A 22,168-nucleotide genomic window follows, 5' to 3' on the forward strand; every position below is an offset into this window, starting at 1 on the left:
GTTGTTTCGGGCTTTATCTGCGGGGACAACAACATATTTGTCATGGAGGTAGGATAAGGTTCATCTGTATTCAAAATAGCTACTTTTCATATAATTATCAGTATGACATGTTCAAAGATAATGAATACCTGAATGTACATTTAACTCCTGCTACTAGATATGACTTTGGAATAGCATGTAATGCGTGAATACCTGAAGATTTTTCATTTTGATTTGTGACATTTTATTAGACATTTTGATTTGTGACATTTTATTAGACATATGTTTGTTTTTGTTAATCTGGACAAATGTTATTGTAACCCAATTTAATTAGTACTTTAATATCATTTTTAAATTGGTTTTGAGTTATTTATCTTGCATTTTTCATGTTGTCATTTGTTTGTTTTAACTGTTATCCTTTTAGAGATAACATATGTTAAGCAGACATGAATTATCGGCAATTTTAATCATATTTTTACAAATGATGTATGAAAACTATTCTTAACTGATGTTGTTTGTTATTATATTTAAGAAAAATAATTTAATTAAAAAAACAAATATGGGTTTTACGTACGTTTGTCTCTTCGTTCCTAGAGGAGCTGTCGATATTGACGACATTTCCATTTGGAGAAATGACTTTCAAGGTTTCGTTGCAGTTAGGAATTCCATTAAGTTTTAATTTCAAATTGAATGTAGTACCAGAACTTCCCCATGCTTTACACTCGTATGTATCACTGAACAATTTTTCCTCTTTATTGACATACTTCTGGACATTTATGTATTCTACATGAATTCTAGAGCAGTAGAAGTAGTAAGGTTTGTGTGCTGACTTCTTTGACATCAAAGTCGCTCCTATTTTCTTCATGTCCGCATCACATCCAGATTCGATGTATTTAACATCAAATGATATGCCACTAATTTAACAAGAAAAATAGCTTGTATGAAACAGGCATGGAGACATTGCATTGCAATGTAGTGCATCATATTACAATTACTTTAACAAAAGTATGCATTAAGTTACAATTACATGCAGTTATCAAAGTAATGCATTATATTACAATTACTTTTTGCAAAGTAATGCATTGAATTACACATTACATTTGGAAATTTTATTATTAAGGGGGTACAAAATCAAACATTTTGAAAAAAAGTCATAAAAAAGCATTTGCAATAACTGTTCTGTATACCTATGTAATGTAAGCAACAAGTAAGAAGTCGGTGCAATACAACATTTACTTTATAACATCAGAAGACATGCATTACAATTACAAATTTTGCATTACCCTATGCCTGGTATAAAATAATACTTTTGTTATTAATAACTTAAAAGTAATGAAAAATTTTCCATGTTCAATGACTGATCGAAATAAAAGAAATACAAAGAGAAACATTTTTAAAAGCTTGTTCAGATGTTTCATGAATGAGGTTTTGCGTTATATACAAATCTTCTCAAAATATATCCATATTAACCTAAATGGTAATTTTGTAGAATAAAAAATATAAACCTGATGATAAATAAAACATACATACCCATGTTTAAATCCCAATAAACGATTATTGTGCTTCAGGAATATATCAACAATAGTTTGATCTTCTTTATCACGTGACTTTACTGCTTCCTCTAACCATTGCTGTCGAAGAAGAAGTAGAACGATAATAAAGATATATATTGTCATTCTTGTATACATGTATTACAGATAACAAATATAATATGTACGTATTTCACCTTTGCTCAATTTGGATACAACAGTTTCACACGAAAAACAACAATTTACTAAAAAAAGACTTGTTCCCTATTGTTAATAAATTACTCATGGAAACATAAATAAAAATGTTCCCTTTTTAGACGATGCTGTTCCTTTAGTCACTTCTTACGGTATGTATATGTCACAACGTGTACGCTTTGTTCTTTTCGGAAGTCGCGTTTAAGATCTTAATGAACATTATTTATACATCAGGAATTTCTTCACAACACATTATTTATAACCTTTATTGAACTCTTCCATTGTTAATGGATTTTGAAAGAAAGTTTGCTAAAAAGATTTCATAAATACATCACAATTCAAATGTTACTGTCATGTGTTTGATTAAGCACATAAACTTAGATATGATCAATGTAAAATCATTGATTATTTGCCAAAAAAGTAAAACTATTATGAAGTCCATAAATATTTGAAGAGATTATTTCAACTTATCTAATAGTAGCCCGTCTGGCACTTTGGAAACTCATCAATAAAACGATGTTGGCTTGGACACTTATGTAATTCAAGTATCAAGCTCAGTGAAAGAAGATACAGCCATCTATTAATAACATTGAAAAGAAACATACAATACACTTACGTTTATTCAGGATTACTTCTTCATGTTCTTTTGTTGGTGAAATGAGGGTATATGGGGATGCACGTAAAAGAGAGAAATCAAAATTACTTGTGCATACATTGGTTTTAAGCTTTTGGTTGCTGCATAAATAAAGTTGGTTTCAATGGTCTATATGACAATATATTCTTACCCAGTCTTGCATGACAAGATCTGATCCAAAAAGACATAAAGCTTCGATAATCTTTACATGTCTACCAATGACAGCTAGCTCTAAGCAGGTCTGACCATGCTAAATTAAAAATTAATATTATTAGTTGGTTATTTACATTGAAAATTAAGGAACGTTGCGTAAATAGTTTATAATTATAAAAAAAAATAGATAAAATGCAATTTGATACATCCGTTCTGTGAAATCATACAGTTTAGAGAAAATATTGTTACCCCGAAATATTTGTTGCAAGGTCACAAAATACAATATTTATCACTTACGCATCCCGTTATTGTGATATTGTAAAACATTTTTGTATTTTTGTCTTTCATTTTTGCTAATACATTTTGTCTATATGCCGTTTTATGTTATTTTGATACATATGTGACGTGGCTTTGTACTTATACATCCCGTCGTTGTGTTATTGCATTATTGAAAATTTGTGTATTCTTGTCTTTAATTTTTGGTAACATACTTTGTCTATATGCCTTTTATTGCTTCTTTGTTACATATTTGTTTGTTTTGTAGTGATTAAGATTGTAATGTTGATAGTTGTACCCCTGTTTTTGACATTTTTACCAATTATATAGAAAAAGAAAGATGTTGTAGATTGACAATGAGACAACTCTCTATCCAAGTCACAATTTATAACGGTAAACCATTAAAGGTCAAGATACGATATTCCACACTGAGCATTGGTTCACACCGAACAGCTATTATGTCTGTTTGTTTTGTTCACACATCATTGTCAATATAATAATGGAATGTGATGCGACTGTCATACAAGTGAAAGATAAAGCTAGCTATAAAACCCGGAATAATCAACCATTTTCTACATAAGAAAATTCCTGTACCAAGTCAGGAATATGACAGTTGTTATCCATTTGTTTGATGTGTTTTAACTTTTATTTTGTCATTTGATTTGGGACTTTCCTTTTTGAAATTTTCTCGGAGTTCAGTATTTTTGTACTTTTTTTGCACATTTCTTATTTTTTTCATGTTGAAAGTAAAAAGTCATACCAAGTTTAATACATAAACATTCGCTTCATTTGCTACCAAAGCGACAACGGCTTTAGCATGACCCGAGCGTGCAGCTTTATGAAGCGCTGTTTCACCATTCTGAAATACAAAAGAAAATGATGTTTATCATAACATAGTGTTGAAGATTAGTAAAAGATATCTGTCTCCATTGTTGCATTGTTTGTGTCATGATAAATCTAAATTATCAAATGTATTTATGAAGGTTTATACCTAAACTCATGTTTTGATGTATATATGAAAGTAGCACAAATGCACAATGTATTTCACAAAATTGTTTTATATTTGGTTGTAAACGCCTTATATGCCTGTATAGTAACTTTTTTAAATCAGAAAATCAAATCCTTACTTTTATGGTACAGGTAGTTTAAAAATATATAAACGAAAATATCTAAATGTGTTTTATTCATTGCAAGTTATTTGTGTCTTGATTAAACTTTGACCACTTTGAACAACAGAGACTGTCTTAAAGTAATCAGTAATTTAAGCCACTTGTGTGCATTATGTAAAGCATGATTATCCTTCCAGGAAATTTGAGATCCCCCCCCCCCCGGATTTTGATGGGTTTCGTGTAACTCAGTGTTTAGTTTCTATATTGAGTTTTATTGTTTTTTGTGTGTTTTTTGTTTTGTTTTTTTGTCATGGCGTACTTAGTTTGCTATGACTTATAATTTTGATACCAACCAACAGTGAGTAAATATTTCCATTAAATGAAAATACTGATAACCTTTTGATAAACTGTATTTCCGAAACCTGCATATATGTTGTCGATCAGGAAATTAACAAAATACCAGACTTATTCTTACGCCACAGATCCGTTCAGTATAACTAGCGTATTAACTAATTTCAATATAGAGGACGGCTTTTAATGATTCGCAACAAATACATTGGCTATCAGAATCATTTGATTAAAAAAGCTCATCAAACAACAGGACGGTTTTATTTGATAAGACTGTGCGGAAGTTTAGTTTAGATAATCTAATAATCATTAATGACGATATTTGTGTAGTTACGGTAGCGAGTACAAAGTAGAAGTTTTCAAATATTTGGAAGAAAACAAAAGCTAAGATATGGCAATTGTATGATTAACATTGAGAATAAAAATAGGAATGCGCCAAATAGACAACCCGAACAACGAGCAAAACACAGCCAAATGCCACCAATGGGTCTTGATTGCTATTTGGTCAACAGTAAAGAGTAAGGTCATGAATGAAGAAGAATTTATGATATTATAACCAAAAATGTATGTATAGTTGTGTTGGGTTGTTTTTGTCTTACAACCTCTACATTATTGGCTGCTTTTTTCGTCATACCCGATTATAAAACTCGTTACAAGTACATGTAATTGATGATTTATCATTGTTCTAAAATTAGAAGTATGTGTGTACATGCTTTTTTAAAACTAATTACATAGTTAGTCATTAAATTTTTTAAGTATACGAAAGGAGTATGGCCACGAAGGGTTAAAAACGGCCCTGTCTCAGAAATTTACGAAATTACTGCAGAATAATCACTTACTTGTGTAGTTCATAAAATGATAACCATTAGACTTGTAGCTGTGGTTGGATAATTGTCCACGGCGTTAGAAAAGACCAAGATACAATGGTTTTTTTGCCATTTTGTGCGTAACGTTAAAACTGATTTCCATCGTTTTTTTTAACGTTTCCACCACAAGAACCTTTTTACAAAATATTCCTTGAATCTCGTCCATATTTATTGTTTTTTTAACTATATTAACAGAAACTTACTAGTATTTGAAAGGTTTAAGCTGCACATAAGCGCTTCCCTTAAATGAATGTATGAAATACTTACACAATCCTGTAAGTTAACACTGGTACCTTTGGAAAGAATTTTCAAAATCAAACCATCATATCCTGCTCCGGCTGCATAGTGTAATACATTACATTTTGTCTGAAATACAGAATATCGGAGACAGTTATGCAGAATTAGTGTATCATCTTTACGATAATGTAAATATTTTTTTTTTTATATTGTGTAAAATTTATACGTTTCCTTGAAAAAGACAAGCAGTTAATAAATACCTGGTTTCTTCTACAAGGAATGTCATATAGATGCATAGACTGACTTGTAACTGATTAACGTTTAACAAATTTAAATCGACAAACTTAAGACAGGACAGTACTCTAAGTACAGGGCATTACCGCATAAACAATTCACAAGGGAATACAGTAAAGCATTATTCAAAATAAAATAGCAATCAGTGTTTGAAGTAGACCATTTAAAACAACTATGACCTAATATGTATATTATTTGTGTATCATAGGTAATGATATAGTCTTACATTACTGATTATTTTAAAACTAGAACAAAACTCTATAACATAATGTAAAGGAAATATATAAAAACATGTATACCACTTGATGAATATTAGGCGGTCGGAACGTTTTCCTTCTTTTACCTTCATCAGAAACACTCATTTCCAAATATTAACCAAAAAGGGACCCCAAAATAACAGTTAACGATATCAAACTATTTTCAAATAGAACGTGAGCTATATAATATATGAATACAATTTTAAAACATGAAGTATATTTACAATATTTTTAAGCCCATTAAATGAACGCTGGTGTGATCTTTAAGCAATAAAGGTATGATTTATCACCAGGATAGACAACTCCGTTTTTCTATTATAAAACCATTCAAGAAAGTATGTTAATTCATAAAATAACATCGTGTAAATATATTACTTGATCAAGAAAGTGTATATCAGCACCACTCTCCATGAGTTTTAAAGCTGCTTGTTTCTTTTTGTTCTTCGTGGCAAACATGAGTGCAAAACCCTTATTGTCCTGAAAGTGAAGCATTTTTCAATATCATTATGTCAAAATTAGATAGGAGTAAAGTATTACATAGAAATTAGATCAAAATACAACTGAAGCAATGCTGCTGTAGTATAGATTAATCTTTTGTTAACTCATCATAGATACCAGGATTGAAATTTAGTATTTGCGCCAGACTTTCGTTACATCTACAAAAGACTCATCAGTGATGTTAAAAGTTAAAGGCCAAACAATAAAACACACTTTATTCACTTATATAATGAAGTGATAAATACAACATCGGTTACTTGTTTTTCTGTTTGCACATGATTAACATACTGTAAGGTGTATACTATAACGGTAATATGTCCCGTTCTGATTTCATTAGCATCTCAAAAATTCACATGCCTCTTTTTTCACTAATATAATTTTGCCCCCTTGAAACACATCCACAGAGAAGTTGAAAGCACACAAAGCGTTTAAATAAATAGTATGTTCTCCTTGAATGGAACCAATTAATACAGATTAATTTTGTTTAGTTTTTGCTTAAACATCAAATATTTTTACAAATTAATTTTGCATTCAACATTTATTTATCTTGCATTTTATAAATATACTTAAGCTAAGCAATTGACTGCATACAACTAACCTCTTGACTGTCATCTTGTAGAACAGATATTTCTTCTCCTTTAGTCGTTTTAGCCGGGAAAACCTTGGAAGAGAATTTCGATTTAGGTCTGTTTGCTCTGTTCTCAGTCGAAGCTATTTCCGCAGCCATAGTTTAGGTCATATATATATATGTTTCCTTTGTTTTTCTTTGATATCTGTAAAAATGGAGTTCTTATCAGAAGATATGGACAATGATTAAAAAGTTCAAGGACACATATTGTTTTTAAACAAAAAGGATCATGGCGGGAGGCAATGATACTTTGAATTAAGAAATCTATATATGTACGAATATGAGATTAAAAACTAGAAGTTCTAACAATAGATAACTTCAAAGCACTATATTATTTAATTTGACGAGGTTTCGAGACTATACTCTTTGATCTAATTACACTACACTTCCACTCAAATTTTTCCTATTTAATGAAATGGTCGTTTGGTTAATTTGAAAACAAATATATTTGCTGCAACTTTAATAATTCCTTCTTCTCCAATGAGAAAGACATAAATGTTAGATACTTACTGAAAGTGTAATCAGATGATTTAAGCTCTAAATTTTGTCTATGAAAATTTAATTTTAAAAAGAAGATATGGTATGATTGCCAATGAGACCACTCTTAACAAGAGACCGAATTAATAGCTATATGTCACAGTACGGCCTGTAACAAAAGCAAAGCCATTACCGCATAGTCAGCTATAAATGTCCCCGAAATCTCAAATGCAAAACTATTCAAACGAGAAAACTAACGTAGGTTGTAGTTATTCATATGGGCACTAATTCAACCCACTTTAATAACAAACTTGTTCTTATACTGTTATGAATCACAGTTTTTGTAATCAAACTTAGTAAAAACCCTTCGAAATTGCATTAAAAAATTGAAATAACACGTTTAATAATTGCATTCGTTGAAATCCGAGGATGTTTTAGTACCGAAACAGTTGATGAGCTATATGACAAAAAAAAACTAAATTGAATAGCCAAATTCATCTTAAGTCAACATTGCCTGTGGGAGTTTAAACCTTAGTTTCTTAATAATATCAAAATTTATAAACGACAAATTTTAGAAAGGTTTGTTAAATCATGTCAGTACCGAAGCGGATGATACCCTCTGGGGCTGATAGTCCACCAACAGGGGTATCGACTTAGTGATGTACAAAATTGAAACAACACGTTTAATAATTACATGCGTCAAGAACGCTCAAAGCAAAACATTTGAAATTCGAGTATGTATAAGTACCGTTGAAAAGCCATATGACAAAAATACCTACAATAAATAGCCAAATTCATCTTAAGTCAACTTTGCCTGAGGGAGTTGAAACCTTTGCCTGTGGGAGTTGAAACCTTTACCTGAGGGAGTTGAAACCTTAGTTTCTTAATTGTGTCATTCAACAACACTTTCCGATATCTTGATAATAAATTTCGTTAAAAAATCAATAGTGTTCTAAAAAATACTGCCGAAATTTACCCAAAGTAACTTACTTTAAATACATCATATTAAAACGGTGATAACTGTCCATTCCTTGATTTAATTATTTTAGTTTAGTTTTACACGTGAAACTCTACACTAAAATGTGACAAAAGATACTATTTTTGCTCCTTTTGGTTTATTTTTATAACTGGGAAAACCTTTTACTAAATTCTTCCATAGATATCAAGATTTCTTTTTTGAAGTTTAGTATATACCTGAAAAAACTTATATCAAACATCCTTATATTCATTAAAATGTAATTTACCGGAAATTAAAAATCAATTTTGGTTAACTTGTTGATCCTTTAAATACATTTATTCTAACACTGTTCAACACTGCAGTTAGATCTTTGAATTCTGTTTTTATTGGTATTACTATCTTTGCTATATTTATAAAGAAAGGATTGTACATGTGTTAACTAAGACGATTCAATTTCTTAATAAATACTGATAAATGAAACATGTAAAAGTAGCCACAACAAACCTTCAAACTTCAATACTGTAAATCTCGCCTTTCTATACTAATGTATACTAGTATACAAATTCGCCGAAAACAACAAAGGTAAACGTTTGAAGCTTGTGAAGAAAACCTTCCTCGATCACCAGACCATATCACATCAATACAAGGCCTTGTTTATTTGTCATTTAAAATATTTTTAAAAAACTTGTTCCATAAGTGTTACAAGAAAAACTATATTGTCCATTTTTTCTTAGTAAAGTTTAAACAATATACTTCCATTAGTATAGCAACATAAGTGTCTTCCTAAAATAGAAAAATATGGAAAAGACATCAAGGAGCCAATATTGAAGGCACGAGTGACAGAAAAATCCATGACCAACTAAAGTTATAATATATGAAAACATTTCATCTCCCTACATGGTACACTCATAATTGACAACTAAATGTCAATAACAAACTAGGGTGAATTGGTGGTCAGACATGGCAAGTACCACCTACTCCAATTTTGGCACCCGTTATATTGTTCGGTACATCCCAGCTCTTTTCTTCTAACAGGACACCCCTACCAGATCACCCCAGTTTGAGTTCTTGTTTTGCATGCTTTCCTTTGTTCTTTAACATTTTGGCGGGAATGTCAAATCCACTATAAAACTTATAATTAATTATACGGAAAAGACTATCTATTAAAATTTACGTAGAAAAAATCCAGTGTTTATGCTGGGATTCGAACTCAAGACCTTTAGCCTATCAACCCATGACACATGACACACCAGGACGACTGGATACCAACTATCAGGTATTTTACATACTTAAAAGAAGAAAGATTTTTTTATAAGTGGGGCGAGTTGGTAGACCTTTACTCAGTGGGGTTTGAACCCTTTTCGTTAAAAAGTAAGTTGTCAGATTGATTGTTTAATTTGATTTTACACTTTTTCCAAAAGTGGAATGAGTCGGTTAACAAGTGTGGGTCTATTCTTTTATAAAGTGGCGATCTAGTGTGGGCCGATTAACCAGTGGGGCGGGTGGGTTTATATCTATTCATCGTGTTCGGTGGGTCATAAAGGTATTCATTATACAGTAATATTTAAAGTATATTATAATGGTTGTGTGGCGTTCTAAACTAGATTTTATGAATTGTAAATGGTTTTTCGTCTAATCTTAATCAGCTGGGATAAAATAGTTATCCCACTCGGACTTGGTGTGTGAGTGTAAGATCACCCTCTGGCCTCCGGCAATCGGGGTGATCTTACACTGACAAACCGCGTTCTCGTGGGATAACTATTACAGACAATTCATTAATTAACCTGTGATTAGTTGCTTTCGAATAAACGAAGAAAGAAGGACACGCTTATAACTGCGACAAATTCAACATAGTTATCAGTGATACATATTTCATGTAAAAGTATACCAAGTCGCATTTATAAATGTCTGAAAGGGTGCATTTAAATCTGAATACACAGGCACAAATGAAATTTTGTAATTATAACTTTTACTAAATGTTTAAGATTAATGTATTAAACATTTTATGGTTAAGAACCAAACAATTTCCAAATACTTATGATCTTTTTTTGAATTAATTTAATTTCATAGTCCCTGGTGTGACATGATGATGACCTACACCTTGCAGTAGTCCTTATAATATTTAAAAATTGAATTGCTTGAATACTGTTTGATCAATGTTCCTTTTTGAATATTGCACGCAAGTTTAGGACAAATACAAATTATCAATAAATATAAAAGTTCCTTTCAGCAAGGTAGTTGTCAACCAGAATGAAAGACGTAAAATAAGAATGCAAACAATTGTTTGCCTAAACAAAGTATACTCCTAGAGTTATCGTTATGGCTATTCGATGTTCCAAAAACGTGGTAGTCTCTCTACATGACGCATAAGATACGTCCTTTATAAAAATAAATCATTTTTTGCAATGTGGTTTTTTCTAAGTTTACACTCAATAACAAAAATGTTTTTATGTTCTTTTCCATGATGGCTGGATTTTTCAGAGAATATTTATTTCTGTAAGATGATTTCATTCGCAATATTTTTATCTAAACTAATATATGTGTTTTTACACGACTTACATTATGTTACATTTGAAAATGCCTGTACCAAGTCAGGAATATGACAGTTTTTGTCCATTCGTTTTTGATGCGTTTTGTTATTTGATTTTGCCATGTGATTATGGACTTTCCCAATTGATCTTCCTCTAAGTTCAGTATTTTTGTGATTTTACTTTTTACATATTTCAATTTTGATATTTAACAAATGACAATGTTATTAAGGGCCTTTTAAAAGTAGAAATAGATTACTGTTTAAGCGTTTTGTGAACAAAAAAGTGCGTGTAATGTTCGTTTTACTTTACAATTTTGTTTTAATTAGTTCTGTGCTTATTTGTGATTGTAATATTATTTTCCAATTTTAAATTCTTACATCAAAAATCAAGTATGATTATAAAAACATACACATATACAAATTCACACTGAAATTCAAAATGTAAGTTTAAAAATGAATACAGCATTTAATATATTATATACATCCGAAGTGCTTTCCTGAGTTTAGCTCGTCAAGAAATGTCAAAGTCAGTCATTTGAACGCGAGGGTGTATAAAAACCGAAACAATTTAAGATCTATATGACCTAAAAATACCTAAATATAATAGCAAAATACATATTAAGCCAAGTATGCTGAGGGAGTTGAAGTTTTTGGATGATTTCTAAATCTAAAAACGACACACTAAAAAGATTAGTTATAAATCATATCATACTATTGAGGTGGTGATACCCCCATTTAGCGCTTTGTTTGTAAAATCCAATTTAACTTTTGTACATCTCGTCAACCTGAAAAAAGGAAAATCACAAAAATACTGAACTCCGAGGAAAATTCGAAATGAAAAGTCCCTAATCAAATGACAAAATCAAAAGCTCAAACACATCAAACGAATGGAGAACAACTGTCACATTCCTGACTTGGAAGAGACATTTTCTTATGCAGATAAAGGTAGTTTTATAGCTAGCTAAACCTCTCTCACTTGTACGACAGTTGCAACAAATTTTATTATATTGACAACGATTTGTGAACAAAGCAAACAGACATAATAGGCAATCGTGTAAAAAGATGGGATACAGCAGTCAACATTGTGTTATAACCTTAATCACTATAAACACATAACCAGTATGTAACAAACAAGCACAAGCAGGCATTCAGATCAATCACATTAGCAAAATTGAAAGACAAGAATACAGAAATTTACAATAGCACAATAACTTTATGACGGGATGAACAGAGCAACGTCATATGTATCAAAAAACACAAAAAGAAATATATACAAAGCATATAAGAAAAAGGAAAGACAAGAATACAAAAATTATCATAGAACAATTGCACAATGACGGTATGGTAAAGTACAGAGTCACGTCAAATGTATATCGACAACAAAGATTAAACAGTAAAAGTAAAATTCATCAAAAACAATTAAAAGAATACTATAACACGTTATTAAGTTGAATAAAACATCAACACCCATAATCTTTATTTTCAAGACCACCGTGTATTATTTGTGATTGTTAGATGGAATATTTATCAATAAGATCTTGGTACCTTCCAATGATTTTTTTTTTGTTAGAAGGCCAAGGCGTTCTCTGACATACCCCTGGTTCATCAACTTTCTACTCAGACACTGGTGACGTTTTACAAAATCTGAGTTGGAGCTGCAAGCTCTTGAATACCGAATGAGATGGGAAATGTATATCCCATATGCAGGTGTAGGTTCTATATTTCTACTAAAGTGAGGAAAATTTCAAAATTAAAATCGTCTCGTTTGTCTAGATTCAAGTATTCAGATAAATGTGAATGTAAATACGAGGTATAAGTCTAAAAATGAAGTCCTTTCACGAAAAATGTCAATCTCAAAACGGTTGGGGATAAAAGACATTAATACAAATACTTTTCAAGTAAAAATGGTATATTACCATGTGACTAGCGGTATGTGAAGCATAAAAAAAATGAATTCAATGCGAACATTGACATAAAAATTATCCTAAAATTGAGCAACATGAAAATAAAAATACAAAATATGAAAAAATCTATTTTCTTCAGTGTATTCAGCAAGTTTTGAAAAAAAGGATTCCTGACAGTAAATTCCGCAATATAGAAAACTTATAAAAGAAGGACGAAAGATACCAGAGGGACAATCAAACTCATAAATCGAAAATAAACCGACAACGCTATGGCTAAAAATGAAAATGACAAACAGACAAACAATAGTACACATGACACAACATAGACAACTAAAGAATAAACAACACCAACCCCATATAAACAAGACCGAGGAAATCAAAGTTAAAAATATTTGATGCAATTACACAGAAGAACAATAATCCAATCCAGGTTTATTGTACTACCGGTATTTTCTATATACTGAAATGAATGTACATAGTCAGGAGCATAATAGTTGTTTTCCATTCGTTTGATTTGGTTGAGATCTTGATTTTGCTATTTTATATAGAACTTTCTCATAGGTTAATCCTTATTTTGAACAAACATTCTGAATTTTCGGTTTAAAATGTTTTCCATCTTTTCTCATTAAGACTTTCAATATAAACAGGTGGGCGATTCGTTTCCGCAGGTAACTCCAGCCCAGCATAAAGCATTCAGGTTTATAAATAGTTTGTTGTAGTCAGGGGAAAATTATTTTGGCCCTCAGTGCTCTTCAACTTCGTACTTTCTTTGGCCTTTTAAAATAAGTTTTGATTCGAGCGTCACTGATGAGTCTTTAGTAGACGAAACGTGCGTCTGGCGTAAATATAAAATTTTAATCCTGGTATCTATGATGAGTTTATTATTCATCTGTTAACTGTTATTTCTCTAGATACAGATTTCATTTGATGTTAGATTGCTACAATTTCAACGATTATCTTAGCAGATTGATAATTTTATATGATACTTATTCAATGAAGACTATCATGTGTCCATTCAATATATTATGACTACTTGTATATAAGACTATTGAATAAATAAGTACATAGAATCAAAAACATACCTTCAGTGGTTAAACATGTCGTCTAACTGTGTACTTATATATAAACGGATTCAAAACCTTTTTCAAAACTAACAAAGGTATAATGTTGATGCATTGTAAGAAAAAACCTACGTCGATCACCTGACCATAACAAATCAATACAATTTCTCACTTATTTGTCATTTTAATTTTGTTTGTAAAGAGGACTATTATTTCGGTTTTTCTTAGAAAATGTATGAGCCATTGTATATGCATTCTGAAAATATCTTCCCTTTAGTTAAACAATTTATTTTAAGTAATAGACTTTAAAAATGTAAAATATTAAGGAGTGAATAAATTAAGGAAATAAAGACTTATTTTTATATGGGCAATTTCATTAATAGTAGATTATCCTCATTCAAACTGATTTATATGTATTGTAGTTTACCTTTAAATGTTATTCAATATTGTTATAAAACACAAATAATAATAATGTAGTGAAAGACTGTTTTCATAAATGAATTAATGAACGATTTAAGCGTTTTGTCGAAGTATCATATTGTAAACGGACTTTTTAACAAACAAATGTATTAGCGTTACAGTTCCTGACAATTAACATTTGTGTTTAACCAGTTTTACACATATTTTGGAATATAGTATTTTTCTATACCTACATAGTATGGTAAATTTTAAATTAAAAGTAGAGGCTACGGTGGACGAGTGGTCTAAGTAGTTACTACTGTAACTACTAGCCATTCAACACTGAGGTTGTGAATTCGAACCCGCTCGTGCGGGTGCATTCGACTCCAATCTTAATTGACTAGGATTGTCACTTTTCCTATTTTTAAAAGGTCTTCTGTTTTCTTCTGGCACTCCGGATTTCTCCACCAATAAAAACTGACCGCCAATAAATAGCCCAAAAAGCGGTGCTTAAAGTGGCATTAAAAACACAAAAAATCTAAATTGAGATTGAATTAAAGTTACAAAACTGTAGTTTATAATAGAATATGTATGTTAATCAGTACGTTTACAGCTTAATTGTAAAATAGAAATTAAACCATATCCTCATTTAGCACTTAAAGACCAAACAGCCTATTGTTTATGCGCATCAACTAACGCAACTTGGTAGTGACATAAAAGCTCTATGACGTTGTTTCTAGCAATGAGAAAACGTCAAAGTATAACGTCCTATTTCGCGTTTTTCACGGATTCCAACATGGTGCACGCTTTTAAAAAAGTACGTCTCCCAAGAAAAGAGGAATTAACAGACGTCGAGCTGATAGCTTGTGGAAATTTAACACAAATGGATACAGACACTATATTTAACATTCGTTCTAATAAAAACAATAACATATAAATTTTGATCTCGACTTTTTTGCACCGATCTGCATTTCTTTTTCTTTTTTTATTCTTTCACATGCGTAGATTTTATTCTTTCAATTGTGTACAGGGTACCGGTTATTAGATAGGTGATAGTTTTTATGTTCATTTTATGTTTTCTGGCCCGTCCGTTCGTCCGTCTGTCCCGCTTCAGGTTAAAGTTTTTGGTCAAGGTAGTTTTAGATGAAGTTGAAGTCATATCAACTTAAAACTTAGTACACATGTTCCCTGTGATTTGATCCTTTTAATTTTAATGTCAATTTTTCAAAGTTTTTAAAAATTGAGTATTCAGAAGGTCAGGCCGATAAACAATTATTCCTAGAAGTTTTGACATACTGGCAACGTATGCATGTAACTGATGTCTGGATGATTATCGTTAAATAATGTCAGATCTTGCAATGAATTTAAAATTTATTTATACTGCTTATTTGACAAAATCTTATAATTATGACAAAGGGTCATTGTCGTTTGTCATTTGTTTCATTTTAAATTGTCTTAAGAAGTAATGGTAAACATTTCGCCTGATCCCACTGATCGTACAGCTAATTTCCTACTGTAAGTAGATCAACACTTTAGTTAGTTGCTAGCTTTAATTGTATATTTTGTGATAATGTCCAACTGAATTTAAATATCATATAAGGTTTACATACCTATATATGAAGATAATATTAATTACAAAGCTTGAATAAACATTGATACATACAAAGCAAGGAAGCCAACCAAAGTTTCACCCTACATGCATTAGAAAATTAGCTGTAAGGCAAAACATATAAATTTAACTTAATATGACAAAAACAATTGCTTCCAAGGATAATATCCAACATAAAATCCCCCGTTTCATTTAGCTAAAACTATGACCGGAAAGATTGAAAACAAATTTCGATTTTCAATGCCGGCAACAATTTTGACTTTTTTTTTATTTCCAAAATTAGCAGTTTAGATTTATAATATTTTATCCCATTTGAGAAATCTTACTTTGTAGTTTTCAACAGAAAATTATTTCTAAATTAATTTTTGAATTAAAACTTTTTGTAATTTATATTACTCTCTGGTTTATTCAAAACACGTGAGGTAGCAATAACAGGGATTGTATTTCATGATAGATGTATAACGTTTTAGAATCAATATCATATAATATACCTATAAATTTTGATTTCCTTATATCTTAAATATTCAGAAATAATGAGTTCACAAACTAGATGGAATAATTTCTATACGCTCGTCTTAGTCGGGAAATAAAATAGTATAAAGAAGTCCGTCCATGCTTTTGTATAGCCGGTCTGTCAACAGTAGTAAATGAGTTCGTTACGGCAAACTTCTGAAATTGACGTGATAAAAAAACCACACTTATATAGTCTGATATAGTCAAATACTCTGTAGTTAGCCAGTGCCATCTTTCATTTCTTTTTTTTTCAATAATTTTGCTTATGAGGGGCAGAGGACAAAACAGATTTTCCTAACAAAAGCGGCGAGAAAGGTTATTTCAAACAATTTTCCATTCCGACGGATGGGGTTTCTGAAGGTTATTATTGTGAGGCAACAACATCATAAGATCTGATACTGACACGTGCATTTAATCTCTTGTATTACCGGATAATAAAGTAGGTGAATATGGTTGTTAGTCTTGGAAATTTAAATGTGGGTTTCAAACGTCCAATTTGCGATTGTTTTCAAATAGTGCGCCAGCAAGGAAAGTTTGTACTATGACGTCAGATGCAATGTTCTGAAGAAAGACAACTCTTTTCTTCAAAACGAACGAGCACATGGCACTTTCCTTCTTGAAATTATTATGTAGAAATCACTGGTAGATATTTTTTAATACTGGAAACGTTTTTCATTTCTACGTTTTATTTTTGGCGGGAATGAAATAAAACATATTTTTAAAGATCAAAACAATATGAGTCTTAAATTCTTGAACCTGTATTTGATAGCTACAAATCTACTGTTTAACGTGAAACAAGAATCATGCTTGTAGGTTTGATATAAAGGATTTTTTGGAGAGTTTAATTAAGAAGCAAATATATGTTAATATTCGGGAAAACACGAAACTGAGGTTGCTATAGCGACAAAACTAAGTCGGTGACCCCCAATTTTTTTCATCATATTTTGTTCCTCAAATCATGAAATACCTTCACACAAAATTTTAAGGAAAAATCACTGGTAGAAATAAATAGGCTGTTTGGTCTTTAAAAGAAAACCTATCCGTTCACGAATAGAGGCAGTATAACAAAGTTAATAGGAAAATGAAAATAATACAATAACTATGCAACCAATATTAAAAATATCAAAAGATGACTTCTTAACTAACAATGTAAATAAAGAAAATTGTAGCAGAAGAAATAAATGCAAAAATGAACAGATAAAATTATGCTAAAATGAGGTGACATAATAGTTAAGATACAAAATATTAAATTGTGGTATATCATATACAACAGTGCAATCAACAGTTTTTGAAATGAAAAGGTAGCACAAAAGGAAAAATATGAAATAGATACAATTGTCGACCTAATCACCATGTGACGTCCACAAAAAGTAATTTTTTAGAAATGAGCAAATAAAATATGTTTCAAGCACCCGTTTCTTTAAAATGAATTGTAAGCATGAACTTATGCCAAATCGTTTTAAATATGTAAAGAAAATAAACAAAACATCATTTTAAAGGATGTGAATTTAAGCAAGGAAGTAATTTGGGAACTCCTCATTACTGAACCATGGATCGTTTTGCGGTGTGTTCAAACCCATTTTCTATGATTCAAGATGGATTCAAGATTAAATTGGTGTAACAATATTGTAAATAAGGATATATCTAGGTGAAAACAAACCTGCCAAAATAGGTGCAATTTGTTAGGTGAGGTTCTCTGCCGACTAGCTTTACTATTTTAAAGAGATAAATCTCCATAAGAAATAATATCCTATTTGAATACAAAATCTTATGATTTAGTATGAAATTCAAAACAGTGTAGCTGTGGCCATTGATTGACACAATAAAATCATTCATTGACTGGGACAATTTAGGTGAACGTTTGTATGTAACGACCAATGCTCACTATGTACTTTTTAAAGACACTTAAACTATGGGGTCACCAAAGGTTCTCAACACCTAAATAAAGTAATTCGAAAAATTAATCAGAAATAACACGATATTTTTATTTATATCAATTATATAAATCAAAACACAAAGGTTATTCCTGATTAATTTTTCGAATTATTTTATAATTAAAGGCGTTAAGAAACCTTTGTTGACCCCACAGTTTAAATGTCTATCGTAGGTACGTCATGAACAGTGGTTGTTACAGACAAACGTTCACGTAAATTGTCCCAGTCAATGGATGATTTTGATGGGTCAATCAATGGCCACAGCTACACTGTTTTGAATTTCATACTATCAACAAATACAATCAGTTCATTTACGATAAACATTTATTTGATAGACAAATGATTTTAATTACAAAGAAATGTAATTGGTGTTGTATAATTAATTATCAATAGGATGTAACATATGTTAAACACGACTCTTATGTTACATGACAAAAGACTTAATCATAAAGATTTAATCTGACGAACTTTTAAACCTGTTATAAACCCAATGCCCGTCTCTTTTATTACATTTAAATTAGTATTTAAATGTTTTTGTGTATAATGTAATTGTACAAATTTGTTCATTCCTAAGAAGCCCTTACAGTTTGTAAAATGGACCTATCAATTTAATAGATGGTATTTATCACAGAAAAAACTTATCTTACAAGTAAAGATCTGGCGTTATTATGGAAAACGTTAGTGGTAGTCATAATCTACAATCTTGGGATTCCCCCTCCTTCATAATTACAGAAATACGAGTCTGAATGACGCTACATAAAAATAAAATGTTCTTTCTTTATTTCATTTTTATCAAGAGATAAATACTGACAAACATTTTTTATTTTATAAAGAAAAAAGAAATATAGTTCCTATAACAGTGGTTAGAAATCAAGTCCTCTCGTTTTACAATCAAACTAAATAAATAACACAAATAGATCACATTATAACGAATGATCACGTATAATGTAGAATAATAGAATCAGTTTTGTGCAAAAGGTAAAATCCTAATAATTCTGAACTCCGAGGACAATTAAAACAGTAAAATCCCTTGTCAAATGGCAAAATCAAAAGCTGAAACACATCAAACGAATAGATAGCAATTGTCATATTCTGGACTTGACACAAGCATTTCCTTATGTAGAAAATGGTGGATTGAACTTTGGTTTTATATCTAGCTAAATCTCTCACTTGTATGACAGTCGCATCATATTCCATTATGTTGACAACGATGCGTGAACAAAACAAACAGGCACAATAGGTATAAATGTAACAATAGGGGTACAGCATTCAACATTGTGTTATCATAAAAAAACAAAAACGTAACAAAGAATCACACAAAGAGGCGTACATCAAATTTAACATTCAATGCTATTTCATTATACAATCGATGAAATACCGTCATACTTTTTTTTTATTTGACGTCATCATACAATGATATATTTTTTTTTATGAAATCGCAATGTAACTTTAAAATTAAAACTTTATTTCACTATTCATAAGCAGACAGGGAATTGATTTGGACCGAAACTCCAAAACAAATTCAAATCGGAAAGTTCATCATTAAATGGCAAAAATCAAAAGCAAAAACACATCAGAATATATAGGAAACAACTGTCCTATTCCTGATTTGGTACACACATTTCTTTATGCAGAAAATGTGTGCTATTTAAAGTTCAAATTCATTGGTTGGTAAATACCCATCCCTTTAGGTTTGTTCATTGTTAAAGTATTTGAAATTTCTAATATCAAGTCGAAATACACGAAATAGTTTTGACAGCATTTAAGATTTTTACGAAATTTTATTTGCACGTATAACATACGTACTAACCGAAAAAATTGAAAAGGTAACATTGATACGTCCAAACGTTGTTAAATGAATAAATTTTTAAAATTTTTTTAAATGCATTTGTTTCACTTAAAATTGCTAATTCTAAAAAAAACTTGTGAAAAAACTATTTTTTTAAATTGTTTGTCATTGTTTTGTACAATTTCATTACAATGATTTGATGATTACAGGTCTTTGGATTAATTTTTCAATAGAATGTCTTATACCTTCATAGGAAGAGTTGGAAAAGGGGCGTTCGTATAAACTTTCATATTCTGAAATTGACAATGTAACTTCAAAACGAAAAACATCACGCAATCTGACTGTAGGTTAATGATATGAAGTCTACAAATATATAAAATAAAATTGAACGATAGTATCTATGTAAACTTCTTTACTTTCAGTTGATAGATACGTAATCTTCTATTCATAAAATTAAAAAAAAACATTGTTTTTATTATTATTTTAGTTAAATCGTTCATACAATTAAAACGAAGATATTCGACAAAAACAATATTCCATTTTCGGATTATTCTTCTTACAATTACAATAATGATTTAAATATTCCATGCTTTAGTTTCGCAATGTGTCGTTATAGGTATAACAAATCCGTTCTTTGTTATACGAAGTATTATTGTCTAGGGGTGGACTGGTGCATGTTATGCGCAATACGAAAATGGAAGTTTTGTAATATAATATCTACAATTCCAACGATAACGCAATAAGATGAAATCGTTTTATAATCTTAAATCAATTTATAAATATGATACTATAGGTGTAATACCACCATTGATTTTTCCCTATTAGTCTTTGTTTAATTGGCACTTTTAAAAAAATTGTACAGTATTTACCTTTATTTCAACCAAAGAAATACTTTGCATGTGTAAAGTTTAATCCTTTCCAGTGATACAGTGAAAATTTCACACTACATTTCATTGCATATAAGAAAATAATCATCGCCGGAAGTAAACAACCCAATTTTTACACTGTTATTTACTGGTTACAAGCTTTGGTAACTACGTAACCTTAACGTTCCAAAATATTTTATAAGACCATCAAATAAAAAGAGAATGATGCTTTCAGACATCCAACATACATATTTACGACTCAGAAAAATTTAAGTGCATTGAAATGCAGGGTTAATTTTCTACAACTGTCAAATTCAAGGGAATATTTTTTTAGGCCTACTTTCGTATGCAACCGGATGTGACGTTCCATGATTTGGTGGTATTACACCTATATGTGTGAATAGAATATATTTCAGTCGTTTAATATAAAATTGAGAATGGAAATGATATTATATAAATAATACAAGTATAAAGATGCAACAACCTACCTTCAGACTTCATATCTGCATTTAAACTTAACGTCTAATTATATACTTGTCATATAATTCTTTGCCAAAAAAAAAGGTAAACTTTAATGTTTTGTTAGAACTTTGTAGTTCACCTGATCTATCGATATAGATAATAATTTATGTGTCATTTAAATCGTTGTTTTGATGTGTTAAAACTAATAATACATTTTTTTAATTTTTCTCGGAAATGGGTCGACATAATTGGCACCGTTGATGTTATTGTACCACATACATATTCAGTATTGTCAATCAGTGTATATAAAGTGCGTTTCACTGTCATATGCGGGTATGTCTATTGTAGAATAAAGGATCATGGGAAAACTGTATTTGTTTACGTTTTGAAAATACCAAATTAATTGATTTGAAGGAAAGTTTTTACATATTTTCATTGTGATATGTCTTTATTATGTACAAACATAGCATCAAAGTTCAAATAAGTGTTATAAAAGCAACATAATATAGCATATCGATTTTCGAAAGCGATCCATTTTAACTATAGATGCGATGAATTATCACTGTTAGTGCAGTCATTTCTGATGTGGAATTTTCGAAGATGCGAGGAATTTTTATTGTAGAATTATGTGATAAATACACTTGAAACAAATGAAAAAACTTA

General features: G+C 30.4%; 1 protein-coding gene across 2 annotated transcripts in view; it reads right to left on the reverse strand.

The window, feature by feature from the left end:
* The window catches only part of LOC139513320 (uncharacterized), a 30,682-nt gene extending 9,046 nt beyond the window's left edge, over positions 1-21,636 (reverse strand). The window contains exons 1-8 of one of the 2 annotated variants that reach the window (XM_071301712.1): positions 21,532-21,636; positions 6,974-7,148; positions 6,253-6,354; positions 5,357-5,455; positions 3,527-3,625; positions 2,489-2,587; positions 1,510-1,610; positions 554-893 (exon numbers count right to left, since the gene is read on the reverse strand). In XM_071301712.1, the coding sequence (XP_071157813.1) occupies positions 554-893; positions 1,510-1,610; positions 2,489-2,587; positions 3,527-3,625; positions 5,357-5,455; positions 6,253-6,354; positions 6,974-7,102 (969 nt within the window). In that variant the 5' untranslated portion in view covers positions 7,103-7,148; positions 21,532-21,636. Of the gene's footprint in view, positions 1-553; positions 894-1,509; positions 1,611-2,488; positions 2,588-3,526; positions 3,626-5,356; positions 5,456-6,252; positions 6,355-6,973; positions 7,149-13,954; positions 14,075-21,531 lie in introns of those variants that run through there. The other variant, XM_071301713.1, reaches the window with a different exon arrangement.
* Positions 21,637-22,168: the final 532 nt, after the last annotated feature.

Source organism: Mytilus edulis, chromosome 2, assembly GCF_963676685.1.
Source record: "Mytilus edulis chromosome 2, xbMytEdul2.2, whole genome shotgun sequence".
Classification (NCBI taxonomy): Eukaryota; Metazoa; Mollusca; class Bivalvia; order Mytilida; family Mytilidae; genus Mytilus; species Mytilus edulis.